Source organism: Camelus ferus, chromosome 3 (assembly GCF_009834535.1).
Source record: "Camelus ferus isolate YT-003-E chromosome 3, BCGSAC_Cfer_1.0, whole genome shotgun sequence".
NCBI classification, from domain to species: domain Eukaryota; kingdom Metazoa; phylum Chordata; class Mammalia; order Artiodactyla; family Camelidae; genus Camelus; species Camelus ferus.
Window position 1 is genome coordinate 63,768,679 of NC_045698.1, and position 15,714 is coordinate 63,784,392.

At 36.2% G+C, this 15,714-nt stretch overlaps 1 protein-coding gene across 9 annotated transcripts in view; it reads right to left on the minus strand.

The window, feature by feature from the left end:
• The window catches only part of KIAA0825 (KIAA0825 ortholog), a 349,875-nt gene that overhangs the window by 190,009 nt on the left and 144,152 nt on the right, over nt 1-15,714 (minus strand). For all 9 annotated transcript variants that reach the window (XM_032476137.1, XM_032476164.1, XM_032476157.1 and 6 more), the window contains 2 exons: nt 6,697-6,876; nt 2,201-2,425 (listed from right to left, as the gene is read on the minus strand). In XM_032476137.1, coding sequence (XP_032332028.1) covers nt 2,201-2,425; nt 6,697-6,876 — 405 coding nt within the window. The remainder of the gene's footprint in view (nt 1-2,200; nt 2,426-6,696; nt 6,877-15,714) is intronic.

Sequence of the window (15,714 nt, forward strand, 5' to 3'; positions counted from 1 at the left end):
GCTGAAAGCTAACAAAGGAGTGAGGTTACCCTGCTCAGCCCCTCCCCAACAATGTTTCCAGCACATGACTGGCTCACTCACAGATCAAGGGAAAGTTCCAGTGACAACCTCTGCATGAAATTTTAGCAGTTTTGACTTCTTTCTTCCCACACACCAAAGAATTGTCTTGTACCTGTCTGGAAACAGACTAGTCTTCAGGCACCAAGACGGGATACCTTATTCACAGTTTATCTGGGGCCTCAACACTAGTGCCAGGTATGTAGTAGTAAGTTACTTAGTAAATATCTATTGAATGAATAAGTGACTTAATGTCTGGCAGGTACATATTATGTGTCTTGTATACATTGTAGTGAAAATAAATGTTGAGCTCTGTCAGTTTAGAAGAGGATAGACATGAAAAACAATGATCTCCTATTGTCATAACCACCTGGCTTTATAAAGTTACTTTCCTCCACCACTTTATTTTATGTGTTTATGTGATTTGACACTCCTTCATGGCTAAGTTGTACTTCTACTCATAGTGATAATTTTATGATGAGCATCATATAATATGGAAAACCACAAGAACTGGTATCTACAAAGCAAGCATTTGGGGGGAAACAGAGGCTCTTGGAATTGTTATGGAAGAGTTCCAAAATGCTTGTGAAAAAAAAAAAGATGTTCATGAATTTGACAACTTGAAAGTCATAAGCAAAGTTCTACTCATATGACATGATATGTAAACTACAGATCCTGACTCCCGTGTTGCTCAAAATCTATGAAATACCCAAAACCTATAAAGAGAGATGGCAACAACTCAGATGAGGAAGAATCTAAGTAATGAAAAGCTGACATTTTCCCATTTCAATTAAATGGCTTTACTAGAGTCAGAGGCAGTTTAATAGGGCTTGGACAGAATTAAAGCATTACTATGAAAGGTCAAAGATAGATAATTGATTTGAGTCTCTTATATCAGGTTGCCGGATAAGAGGCACATTATTTAGGATCTCCATGGAGAAGAATAAAAGAAAGGCTAGTCCCCGCAATTGATCTTAGTAGGTTCAGCTGGAGTATTTTACTCTTGAACGTTTCCTCAAAGTTAGTGAAAAAATAGTCTTCTTTAAAGATGAAAATAAAAGCGAAAAGCTTTATTTGAAAAATCCTAGGGGGCTGGGTATAGCTCAGTGGTAGGATGCATGCCTAGCATGCACAAGGTCCTGGGTTCAATCCCTAGTACCTCTATTAAAAAAACAAAAAACCAAAAATAACAAAAAAACCTGACTACCCTCCCAAAAAAGACAAGTAATAAATTATTTATTTATTTATTTATTTATTTATTTATTTATTTATTTATTTATTTATTTATTTAAATTTGTTTTCCTTTTCTTTTTTTTTTAACGGAGGTACTAGGGATTGAATACAGGACCTCTTGCATGCTAAGCACACACTCTACCACTGAGCTATACTCGCCCTAAATAATTTTTTAAAAAATAAAAAAAAATAAAAATCCTAAAGAAGATTCATGAATACAGATGGATACATAAGATACATTCAAAGGAATCTTAATTCTCAAAAGTAAAAATATCCAGGTAGGAAGAAACCATTTAAGAAGAGAGGACTTGATTAATAAAAAAATGAATAATGTAGGTATCCGGTAGTTCTTAAATACATTTGGTAGATGCATTGCTCTGAAGAGGAACAGTGCATTGAATCCAGAACCATAGGTATTGGGGGGGGGGGGAGAAAACCCTGTCAAGAAAGTATGTGTAGCTACTAAATGGGGTGCTATTTTTGACCTAAAAGCTACATATGTAGGTGTATTAACAGGAGAAAAGAAAGTAATAATTGGCAGTTGTAAAGGAAAAATTTCAAAAAAAGAATAAACTAAATATTAGAGCAATCTTCTTGAGAGTATGAATTTTCAATTACTCAATAGATTTAAAATCATGTGACAAATCTGTGAATGCCAACAGGAACACAAAATATCACAAAAAATTTTGAACTGTTAGTTAAGTAAAGAAGATAACCACTTGAGTTGTTCTCATTTCTAGTTTTTTTGATCATATGGCTCGTAGTAACGAAAATTAGGGATCCTAAAAATACAAGGTGGAAAGAAGACTATTACAATTTACAAATCTTACAATCTTTAGAATTTTACTTGTTCTTATATCTTAGAAAATTGCTTCTTCAGGGATGTGTTCTTAATGAAAAAGAAGTATACCTTTGCTTGATTCTTTCCTTTTGGTTTCTCTAGGGACATAATTCCATTCTTTTGGAATACTCTCACGCAGACGTTCAGGAACACGGTGCTTGTTTAGGCTTGTCTCCCCGTTTCTCCCAGAGCTCATCACAGATATTATCTGCTGTACAATGTCCTTGACAGCGTCCGTCAGTGCCAGTCTCAAGCATCGGATGACCTCTGGCTCGGATTCCATGTACGTTGAAACTTTGAAGTCAGACAACATGTTAGAGTTAGCAGAATCCGGCAATATTTTGTGCCTTGCTCAACTGGGAATTCGGCTTCTCAATAATCTAGTTTAAAGCTATGGGGAAGGAGGACTTCTTCGGGTCTAGAAATCATATAATTGATGAACTGTCCATAAACATTTTGGGGAAAAAAGTTACTGCTTGGTACTAAAAGGGAATGGTAATTAAAATTACAGTGAATGACAATATTTGCTGGTACTTTGGGGACTCTCTTGGTGAAAATATAAATTGTATGACTTTCTTAGATGGCAACTTAGTAATAATACCCAAAGCTTTAGCACTTTAATAACCTATTAACATATTTATTCCTTCTCTAGAACTTTATCCCAAGAAATTAATTATGATTATGTAAATAATATAAAGAAAAATTGGAAATAGTCTAAATGTCCAACAATTGGTGATTTGTTTAATTACCTTAGGTATATCTATCTTCGCAATAAAGCCATATGTTGATTAGTTAAAAAAAATAAAAGCAGGTTAGAAAAGAATAAGATACCTATTTTTATTAGAAAAATATATCTACATGCATATGAAAAAGAATTAAAAGGTGTACTCTACAATGTTTTATGGTGATTATCACTGACTAATGGAATTTCAGGTGATTTTCCTCTTCCTTTCTTCTTCTTCTTTTACTTTTCCTTCCCTCTGTCTCCCCCTTCCTTCCTTTCTTTCTTCCCTCCCTTCCACCATCTTGCCTTCTTCCTGTAATAATTATTACCTGTAATGATTATATATTACTTGTGTGATAAATGCAATATAAGTTTTTATTTGTTTTTTAATATGGCTGGAAAGTCCAGGGACTATCTCTTGACTCAATAGAGAAGAGCACCTATGTGATTTTTTTCCCTTCACATTTCAAGGTGATATTTCTCAAATGACAATTCATTGTTAAAACCACCATGGTGATGAAACTAAGAGATAGTCCTTTGAAAAGATAAACAAAATTGACAAACCTTGAGCCAGACTTATCAAGAAAAAATGAGAGAGGGCCCAAGTCAACAAAATCAGAAATGAACAAGGAGAAGTTATAACTGACACAAGAAAAATACAAAGAATCATAAAAGGCTACTACAAGCAACTATACACCAATGAAACAGTCTAGAAGAAATGGATGAATTCCTAGAAATGTGCACTATTCCAAAACTGAATCAGGAAGAAATAGAAAACATGAACAGACCAATTACCAGTGACATAATTCACAGGTGAATTATATTACCAAACATTTAGAGAAGAGTTAACACCTATTCTTCTCAAACTATTTCAAAAAAATTTCACAGGAAGGAAGACTTCCAAACTCATTCTGTGAGGCCATCATCACCCTGATACCAAAGCCAGACAAAGACATCACACACACACAAAAAAAATTATAGGCCAATATCACTGATAGACATAGATGGAAAAATCCTCAACAAAATAATAGCAAACCAAATCCAGTAATACATTAAAAGGATCATACACCATGATCAAGTGGGATTTATCTGAAGGATGCAAGGATTTTTAAATATCTACAAATCTCTTATTTCCCCTCCTTGCTTATGTTCATTTTAAGAATTTATGTATTAGATTTCTAATAATGCCATTTGCAGCAACACGGATGAACCTAGAGACTTTCATACTAAGTGAAGTAAGTCAGACAGAGAAAGACTATCATATAATATCACTCATATGTAGAATCCAAAAAAAAAAAATACAAATTTTATTTATAAACCAGAAATAGACTCATGAACATAGAAAAACCATGGTTACCAAAGGGGAAAGAAATAGGTTGGGGGGAGGATAAATTAGGAGTTTGGGATCAACAGATACACATTACTATGTATAAATTAGATAAAGGACCTACTGTATAGCACAGGGAACTATATTTGATTTCTTGTAATAAGCTATAATGGAAAAGAATCTGAAAAAAATATGTATGTATATATATAACCGAATTGCTTTGCTGTACACCTGAAACTAACAATATAAATCAACCACATTTTAATAAAAAATAAAATTAAAAAAAGTGAGATTACATATTTCATTACCGAATCCATATGCTCATAAAGCAAATGTTTCAAAAAGGTTAGTCAAATAGAAAAAAAAAAAGAGAGAAATAACATGGCCTATGAATCAGAAGTTCCATTTTTTTTGTTCTGATGATGAAATTTAATCAGATGACAATCTTAGGCAAGTCTCCTAATATCTCTCACCCTGCTTTACTCAGCAATGAAATGAGGATACTGCCTAATTCATCCTCACCTTTCCACTCTAAAATGATAAGGCTGTGACGTTTTATGGATAAGTCTCACTAAAATCACAGACAGTGTTTCAGGAGGAAGAAAATACACTAGTTTTTAAATAATGTACTCCAGTTGATTTGGGCAAGTTAATTAATTTACTGAAGCATAGATCTCTTAGTGGTAAAATGCAAATATTGTGGGATTATGATTATGTGTCTCAGCTGTATGTCCTTTAAACCTGTTATATTTTCAAGCCAAACAGAAACCACAGTTAAAGGCTTAATTGTGCTATGAATTAGTGTATTTTATTATCTTATTAAGGTTTTTAAGATAACTATGATTGGTAACAGAGGAAAAGGAACCTTTAGCAAAGATTTAAATAGGAAAGACAAAGGCACAGTCCCTCATGACAATGGCAAGGTCTTAAGTTCCAGAGACTAGTTAATGTTGACGGAGAGACAATTTGTCTAAAGGCCAAGGATGTTTCACCAATTCGAAGTTCTGCCCCTCTGAGCCCCCCAACAAAATCCTGGCCCTATGAATATGTGTACTACCTGTTCCTGTTTCAAGAGACTTGTCTGACCTTGGGGAGGAGGGTTTGCTCAATGTGCAGATGGAAGAGAAGACTAATTGGGAGCAAGCAGCAGTTTTGATTTCTCAGGCCACCACCTGAAATCAACTGATCTCTTCTAGGTCATTTTCAGTACAGTTTTTACTGAGTGTCAAAATGGCTCAAGAACCTAAGAACTGACAGGCAAGTAACGGTTGTCGCATGTAGGTCACCAATCCTTTATAAAATGGAGAGAGAATTCCGCTCTTGCTTCCCCAGAAACAACTAAAAACAGCAGGGGTTGGAGGGAATTTCAAGGTTGTTTCTCTTTCAGTTCAATAAAGTCCACACCAGAAGTAATTCAGTCTTTTTTAACCAGAAGACTGGCCGTTTTTTGGGTAAAAAGGAAACAGTGAAGGAATACATGGAAACTAGAAAATAAAACTTTAAAAGGAGATAATTATTAGAGTCTTTAAGGGATAGATTCGGGTTTTTGAAATCATTACATAAAGTTATCTATTGCTATTTTGCAGGGATAATGACCGAGAGAAGATGACACATAATGGTTTTAAAATAGTTAAAAAGATATTCAAGTAATGTCTGGAGGATAGTTAAAAAGTCCAGGAAGAATGAAACCATGATTATAAGCCAGTTAGATTTTTTTATATGGATCCTAGTAAATATTTTATGAAAATGTCGGTTCTGAAACAGTGTATAAGAAAGCCTATAGGTTGAAAGCCAAATGTAAATGATGTAAATAGTTAATGGGCGAACAGGATAACTACTAAGTCCTCATCCTTGTTTTCCTAAGACACTGAGTATAGAGATTTAAAGGCAGAATATTAAGAACAGAACAATGTGCAAATCTTTACACTTAACCGTGAATACTTCCTATTCAGATATGCAACCTGTTCCATCTTTAACATCTCTAGCTGTAGGCTGAAGAGCAATATAGCTGGGGAAAATGTCCCCCAAACAATGGCAGGGCATATTTGCCTTGTAGAGAGACAGGTACCATGATTATCATAAAAATGCCTTTTACATTTGAAGAGAATTGACCAGCAGTTTTGTCCATCAGTTTGTTTAATAAAAACACTCAAGAATCACAAAGTATTTTTCACATCTTACTTATGTTCTATATGCTTGACAGCAAAACATAATCTGTGGCAAATATTAAAGTCTTATGACACAACACTTCCTAATAATAAGAAAAAAGAAAATCTGCATTACCTAATTTTCCCCCTCAATTTCCCTCTCAGCTTGTCCCAAGTATATTAAATTTTGATAGGAACTAATGGATCATGATTCCCCAAAGAAGTCTTTGTACCTAAAAATATGTAAGATAAACTTACAAAAAACAGATTCAGCCAAATCGACATCAATAAAACTTTTAAAACATCTTTAAAGATATACTTAAGTACCTGTAAAACACTTCTTTTACCAACAGTAAGTTTCTCATACCTGGAATTTTATATAAAAAGTCCCGTAATTGTTCTTCTTCCAAGTAGCTCACAAAAACATTTCCAAATGTTTGAGGAGAAAAATTACAGTGGTACAATACTTTAAAGACGGCTTCTATCAAACCGGATCCTTGGTTCAGATTATTTTCTGTGTCAGAACCTCGTTCTTGAAAGGTGTGTTCTTGAAAAGAATAAAAATGATTTAGTATGTAAGTATCAGTGACTATGACTACATTCTTATCACTTTAGCATATTTTAAGTGTATTTGATTAATGTTTACATAATAAGAGAAATGCTACATTCTTTCAGATCATTGGTCCATCTAATCCAATACTGTTTCTGATACTCGTAGATATTTGAGGGAGCAAGGGTAGGTTGTGAGAAGGACCACATGAGATCACTTCAAAGGGCAGAGCTAGTTTCCCTTTATGTCAGAATTCTTTTTTCTCTTAAAGAAACTTCTCTGATTTCTTTTCTCATTTAAAACTAACGCACATTCATTCTAGAAGTTGTAAAAAAAATTCGGACTAAGAGGCTAAGAAAACTAAAATCGTACCAAAGCCTACCAACCAGTGATAGTCACTATATTTGGTGCAGTATTTCATTCAGACTCTATGTAAATATACACAAATAAATATATGCATGTATAACTTGAGCACCAAAGAGAATTATTCTATACACACTCTTTGTTTATTGAAAATCCACTTAAAACTAGTTGAATCTTTGTATCTCTCTTTGGGATTTGTGTTCTGAACATTATTGTACCCTTTATTCAGAACATAAATTCCACGGAAAATTCACATTTATAGTGTTCTCAGTATTAGGCTATTAATTCTACAAATAAATTTATAAATGTTTCTCAAACCCATAGAGCCTGTCATTTCAGAGTGAAGAAGTTTATCAGATGGTTTCTCAATAAAAAAATCTTTGTGGCATTTCCACAGAGATAGCGCCATTTTAAATTACCCTTTTCAGCCCTCCTCTGGCTTCATTATGATTTCTTCAAAGATCAGTGATCAGAAGTTCCTATACTGTTACTTCTATAAGTTGGACTGAAAAGGTGAAATGATAATTTCTATTTTGTTTAGATAATTAACATGGTATGTCCAGTATCATAATATGTAAAAATATTTATTGAATTAAAAGTAAAAATGACTGATATAGCTTCTTATATTTTAAATATATTGGGAAAAAAAAGTAATCTAGATTACTTTGGAATGAGTACATTTCTTTTTCTTGCTCATTTGGGAGCTCATCACTTGTACGCCTCCTCTTGATAATTTTATTTCTGTGATTTGATTTTCATGATCCAGAGAACCTTCCTCAGGATTTTTGCTGGAACTGTTGGTAAAGTGTTCTCTTCCTACCAGGGATGCTAAGCTGGTAGAAAGTAGCCTGGAAGTTACTGATGTCTACCTTGGGGCGAACTTGACTGAGAATGAATTTGATAAAGTAAGTAGAATCAAGAGATGGAGAGAACATTCTTGACAAGGTGACACCGTGAGAACCTGGACGCAGCAATGCTTGTATATTTATGTTAGCTGAGCGGATACATTTCCCCTTTTGGTTAAACCAGGCTAATTTGGGATTCTGTCGCTTGCAGTCCAAAGGGTCCTGACTTTTTCACCAAGCATAAAAGGTTAAATAACAAAAAGCTGTGGTCCTGGCAGTCATAATTGCATCATTTTTATCCAAATAGTCTCCTCAGTTCTCTCTGTGTTTCTCTACCTCCAACTCATTTTACATCCAACTATCAGTTATCCTTCATGTTGTTTAAACCTTCCCCCGTTCCTTTTCTTTGTTAGAAATTCCTTAGTGTGACAATCAAGAGTTGCCACAATTTTCCCCCAAATTGTATTTCAATCTCCAAACAACTGTTCCACCCAAACTGGTTTACTTGCTTTCTCTGAACATGTTCCCTTCCATCTTCTTTTGTTTGTCTACAGCATTTCACTAGTCTAGAATGTTCTACTCCAAGAAAACCACGAAGATTTAATCAATAATTAATGTATCAGCAGTCATTACACTACCTGCTGAGTTCTACACCTTCCAGGGATTCACTGCCTCTGTGTGTGTGTGTGTGTGTGTGTGTGTGTGTGTGTGTGTGTGTGTGTGTGTGTGTGTGTTTATGGGGGTGAAGGAATGACAGACATATAAACAATCATTCTAGCAATGTAAAGATAAGTAGGATTAAGGCAGATCCTGGTTTGTGTCTGTTGTTCTTTTGTAATTATTAGTAGCATCCTCTTTCACTCTTAAAAGTGTCCCAGTTTGAATGACAAATTATTCAGTCACCTGTAGTCTAAGTGCCTTAAATAGAAGGCACTGTGGAAATACAGAGAATGATGCTTTAAATTTTAGGAGGGGAACTCAGAGAAATCACAGAGAAGATCGTATCTGAGTGAAGTCTCTAAGGAACTTAGGTAGAAATTTATTGGCATGACAAGGTGGAGGTGGGGGAGGTACTTTCTAGGAAGACAGAAGAGTTGGTGCAGTGGTGAGAAGACAGGTAGCTGCTGGCAGGAGGCATGGCTGAAATGTGACTGGTGGGAGGGAGGGGGAGATACAGCTAGGCAGTCAACGCAGCCTGAGTGATCTAAAATCCCAGGAATTGGGCACAGACAATGCAGACGGAGAAAAGGGGATGGATGTGAGGAATATTATAGCAAAAATCATAGGTATTATTAGTATTAGCATTAGTATTATTGTTATTACCATATAAATGTGTCAAGATACTTCAAAGAAATATTTTTTATTTCTCTCTAGTTTCCTTTGCCTCAGAAATAAGTAGTCCATTTCTGTTTACTTGACTCAGGGATTTTTGTTTTCTGAAAAGCACAAATAGATTGAAATCAGTTGCTCTCCTAGACTAAGAAAAAAGAAGAAAAGCTAAATCCATTGAACAGTTATTAGTTTCAACTACATGAAATGGCCATTTTTAAAACCAAAAAATATTGGTGATACCATATGATACTAAAGTGGAATCATAAGTGTTCAGCAGGTGGACAGGGGTGAGGATCAGGAGGTCGCAGAGAGAGGAGATGCTCCGGGACTGGAGAGAGAGGCCTCTGGGTCTGCAAGGGCTTTGCTGGATGTCAGTAATCAGGGAGGCTTGTCTGGGGTGAGGCATAGAGGGAAGCTGGATCCCTGACACAGGTTTCTCAGTCTCATCACAGGTTTCAAGCTGTGCCTGACTGCTCTGTTTCACAAGAACATTTTAGGACAGGGATAAAGGGTATCGCTGCAATAACTAGGGAGACCAGATAACTGATTATCAATAGTCTCACAGGGACCTCTGCACACCCTGGGGCAAGGACGGGAGCCCTAAGAATAACTACGGTTAAATATTCTACCAGCACGACAGGCAGGGCTCAGAATCCTTATAAAACAGTTTTGAAGACAATAAATGACTTAGATATTCCTTACGTATCTGATTTTATGAACTGAGATTTATACCAGCTCCATAAAAACAGTTACTATCCACAAAGTACAGTGTGCCAAATATCATATGAATTGCTTTATGTCTAGTTTAATCTTCATAACACTCTATAGAATGAGTGCTAATTATCCCAGTTTTACAGATGAACAAGTGAAATTGAGAAAAATTAAGTAACTTGCCCCAAGATCACAAAGACATTAAGAATTTGCCTGTGCTGTTTGCATTAAACTGTAATCTCAAATTTCTCAAAGCCTACTTTGACATTTTATTGTCAATAACTTCTGAATGCAAAGTACTCATTCCAAACCAGGTATTCAGCATGTGGTAATTAATTGCCTTCATACAAAACACCTCAATTTCATTTAACTGTCTCCAATTTCACATACATGATCTCATTATCTATTACTGTTTTATTATTGGACTTTCTATAGATGTGCATCTTGTCTTTAGGTATTTTCCAACAGCACCTGGAACAGTGCTACATGCTTAGCTAATGTTTTAATACAGAAAAAAACAAGGAAAGGAGGAAGGGAAAAAGAACTAGATCTCAAGTTTTGTTGTTGTTGTTGTTGGGTTTTGGTCCATATAGTAATTAGTATTTTTGGAATGACATTTACCTGCTAGTCATAACATTCAAATGTCATTTTTCCCCCCAAACCTCATTCTTCTAATATCCTTTGTATCCTTTCATCTACTCCTTGAAAACTTTCTTCTCTCTTGACTTCCTTATAGCCATATTTTCTTGGTTTCAGGGTGCCTCATGGGGTGTCTTTTCTGTAGCTCTTTCTTTTTTATCATCTAGAACTGGGGTTGGCAAACTTTTCTGAAAGGTTTAGGTAGTAAGTATTTCAGGTTTTGCAAACCATTTGGTCTGTCTCAACTACTCAACTATTCAACTCTGCCTTCGTAACACAAAAGCAGCCATAGACAATATGTGGATGATGGTCAAGACTGCGTTTGAATAAAACACTACTACAAAAAGGTAGTGGGAGTGGGAGCTCTCCCAGAATCTTGGCCTTAGCCTTCTTCCAACCTCACTGCTTTACACATGGCTCAGCAATTCTGTTATCCTTTTTTTACCCCAAAAGGGGAAGGGAAAAGACCCCAGTTCTTGTCATACCCAAAAGATAAGATTACAGACAGGAGGTGGAGCATTGTGTAGCAAAAGATTTTAAAGGATTTATTATCAAAGGGAAAGTACACCTCCAAGAATGGGAAGTGGGCTGATCCAAAGGAGGAAAAACGGTGGTCTTTGCCCCTTCTCTTATACCCTCGCTTGGAGGTGGTCTTTTGATTGACTGATGGCTCTTGCTTTGGGGATGCCTAGTCATGTTTGTCCCCTTTTGCTCATGTCCTTACCTATGGCGTACACAGAAAAACCCATGGCAGGGGAGCCTAAACCGCAATGTTAATTATATTACAGTGAGCACTGAGTCATGTCCAGTTAAGTCCTTCTTGCTATCACGCATTTGTGGCTGTTGGGGTCTAATCAGTTTCTTGCTGGCACTCATTTAGAACAAGTAAAGTCCCTTTATGCTGGAGGTAGCATACCTCCATCTTCCGGATCATCCTCCCTCTCCTCCACCTGTCTGCCTGGTGCCCTCACTTATTTAACTACCTAACACTTGAACTTCAAAGATCCCTTTAATGTAGAAGTTTCCAAATTCCCCGTCTCTGGCTCTGACCTTACTTTTTCATGCTCCTCACTGTGTTCCCTGTTTCTGTCTAGGATACCACCATCATCAGTTCATCTCTAGGCTCAACGTCTTAGCAATTTTTATTCTTTCTCTGAATTGTTAGATGTAATAAAATAAATATGTCCCTGCCCTCATCCCCTTTTCATAATGAATCAAATGTTGATTTGTTTTTCTGTTGTGTCCCTTCTTCTCTACTCCTAATGTAGGGGAGCAGAATTTGCCACCCTAAAATATTAATTATTGGCATAGTAATTATTTTAAGCTGGTTATTTTCTAAGAAATAGCAGACAAGATAAAAACTCTGAAAAACAAGTAGGAGTTACCTTTTTGTAAGAAACATTTATACTTGTAAGAGACATCTCCATTTGTTAAGGGTGAGGATGACCAAATCTCTGGAAACTCATCAATGGAAAAGGTACTGACTTAAATCTGGATAACAACGCTACCCTTGTTAACTGTGCTTTTCCTGGTAACTTCCCATCACTGACTCTCCCTGCCCTCAACATCCTCCTTTGTCTTTAGCAGAGGGTATTTTAAGAGGAGAGTTTTGGCCATTTTGGCAAGTTACTCAGTTTTTCTGGGTCTCTCCGAGGTATACGTGTTATTAAACTTCTGTTTGATTTTCTCCTGTTAATCTGTCTCATGTCAATTTAATTCTTATATGTCCCAGAAGATCCTAGAATGGCAGAGGAAAAGTCTTCCTCCCCAACAGCTTGGCTTGTGGGGCCCACTGCCTGTAGGACGTTGATTCTGGCCTGAGCTCCCCTCTTTTAAGTCCATCAGGGAAGCTCTCGCACTGCAAGGGAGTCCTGTGGTTTTCAGCTCTGTTTGGGTTGGGGGGTGCTGAGTGGAGAGCTGGGGCCTTTGGAGGGGCCAGCTCGACTCTGCAGCAGTGTTGGAAGCCACATATTTGAAACCATATTCCCTGACCTACGTTTTACCACTAAGAAAGCTGCTCTTTCGAATTCCATCTGCCTTCTCCTTTATCTATCAAATGGTTCCATATAAACAAATTAATATCATATAAACAATTATGAGATTTGGAAACAGATTTCAATAACACTGAAGGGCCCTGTTCACTGCAGACATTGTTAGACTCCTTTTGAGAACTGAACTTGTTAGTACTTAGAAGGAAGGGTGGTGTCAGGTGAGGAACTTGACCACCAACCCACCGGGAGACTATGTTTATTACTACCAAAGATTTACACATACGGGGTGCGCTAGCACTTTGCTTTCCAAGACTGCTTAATTCTTACTTTCCCCAAGAATGTTGTTAATGACAAGCTCCTGATGAGTCACTAAATGGATTTGGCAGTAATGCTGTGGAAGACTGTGCCATGAGCCTGGGGACGTGGAATTAACCAGGCACACACAAGCATCCCTAACCAAAGGAAGAGTCAGGACTCACTTTAGACACAGGTATGAGATAGAAAGTGCAAGAATAGAAAATGCAGCATGTAAGACAAGGACTCAAAACCTAAAATACATGCATGAGGTCCTGGGTTCAATCCCCAGCACTTCCATTAAAAAATAAATGCATAAATAAGCCTAATTACCTCTCCCCACTAAGTAAATAAACAAACAAACAAATAAATAAATAGAAACCACCATTTAAAACCTAAAACACCAGGCCAATAAATTAATACCTGAGAAAAAAGGGGTGGAGCATCACATGCAAATTGTTTTAGGAAAGCACTAGATTTGAATGCCACAGCCTAGTTCACTATGGAAATTAACAAAAATAAAGTTGAAACCTGACTTGAAAATCAGTTTCAAAAATCTTGTAGTTTGTTGTATAAAAAACTAACAACAGGTATAAAGACCTGCCATTTATTTATAAGCTTGCAATTAAATATGACTTGATTGCAACTTTTTTCCCCTCAAACTATTATTTTGTCAAAATTTGAAATTTTAAAAAAGACAACTTATGAAATGGAACTTAAACACATGAAACAACCCCCCCACCCCCACCAAAAACCGTTCTTTTCAGAGATCCTGTCTCAAGGTTTTTCCTGGGAATTATTTTTTTGCTTTATGCTCTAAAATGCTTATGTGCAAATTGAAGTTCAGAACTTGCAACTTATTCTATACTGTTTTCCTCAGTACCCAAATAATCACTGGACATCAGAGTCCTAGCTCTTCTGAATATTCATAGTCTCAAATTCAGGGCTATGATTATGGGGAGATGCGTAACAGGTCTTCACTGAATATCCATAATGGTGCAAGCTCTATGCTAAGCGTTTTTACATACAATTTCCCACTTATCTTGAGCCTCACAAAAACTCTATGAGGTGGATATTATCTCCATTTTCTTTTTAACAAATGCAGAAACTAAACCTTAAAGAGACTGACCCTTAAAGAATAAAGTAGAAAAAAAGTGTTTTACAAATAATCAAGAAAATAGCTACATTCAATAAAGATTTATAACTGAGCAACTGTTTCCAGTTCCTTGAAAGCTGATAATGTACACGGTATATACAGGCAATTCTTCATGTTTAAAAATTACTTTGTTATTTACATATTAGTAAATGTAGTAGGCAAACCTCTTTGAAACAGTTTTGGCTGTTATCAACCTGTATCTGTTAGGGTTCTTACTCATGATTTTTAGAAGGTAAGATTTTCCAAAGTGCATTTCATGGGATGTTAATGGGTAGCACATATGTTCTGGCAGTGCTGGCTCTAACAATATTGACACTTTTGTTTTCTGCAGGATTTTTCACAGCCTTTAATTATTCATGAGCTCTATGACTCTCTAAGAAGGAGTTTTAGTACATATATAGGGTTTCTAAGCATTTTTGACCAAGAAACACTTGTCTAGTATTGCATCTAGCAAGACTACTATTCTATAAAACTGAATCTAGGAATCATGTTTGCAAGGAGTCTCTTACTTTAACTTCAAAACCCTTTAGGTTTGCAAATCAAAGTAAGCAGTTCAAATGGAAAAAGAACAAGGTAGAAGCACAAAGAAGAAGCACACAGAAGGCTATTCTGCATAAGAAGTTTGTCAATTGGAAAAAAGGTTACCAACTTGGGTTTAATTTTAATTCAACCAAATCATCCTGTGGAACTAAGAGGAATTTTGCTTTAGCAGCAGGCATTGGCAAGACTAACAAAGTACAGCCAAATGAGGTCTTTAAAAACTCTGACTCCTACCCCATGGATTTATAACAAGTTCCAACTGATTAAGAAACATAATGAGATTATATGGCTGGCACGTGCCTTACAGGGAGGTCAGTAAATATTTGGTCAATAAACAAATAAATATTTGTTGAGTTAATGAATAAAAAGTCTTCTAGCATCTGTGACAATGGCTTCCTTTAGAATACTTGCAGTGGTGGGATATCCCATCTTTTCAAGGCAGCCATCCCTCTGCTGGATAGCCCAAGTTACCAAACTGTTTTGCATTAAAAAAAAAATAGATAGATAGATAGATAGAACACTTACCAGAAAGAACTACAGAAATCTAGGCTAGTCTCTTTAGTGAATAAGGAAAAGAAACACAGTTGTAAACAACTTCCTCAGTTATCATTAGGATGACAATTCAGGTTTTTTGACTGATAGACTGACAGCCAAAATCCATTTCCTTTTGACTTATTCCCAAGCATCTCCACTTGCTCAATTGGACACTCTATTTTTTTTTCTTTTTTACGTGAAGACTTAAAATATTTGAAGACAGCTATCCTGCTTCCTCTAGTCTTTTATTCTCCAAGTTAGACATACCCAGTTGATTTAAGCAAGGTGTGGTCTGGTTTTTTACTTAACATCTTATGTCTTTTCCCTCCTAAATAGGCACTCTCTATTTAAGCAGTTTGTGCCAATACCATGATTCTGCAGGTGAGGCCTGGTGACCATTAAGCATAGGGGGGCTGGTCCAAATTCTGCA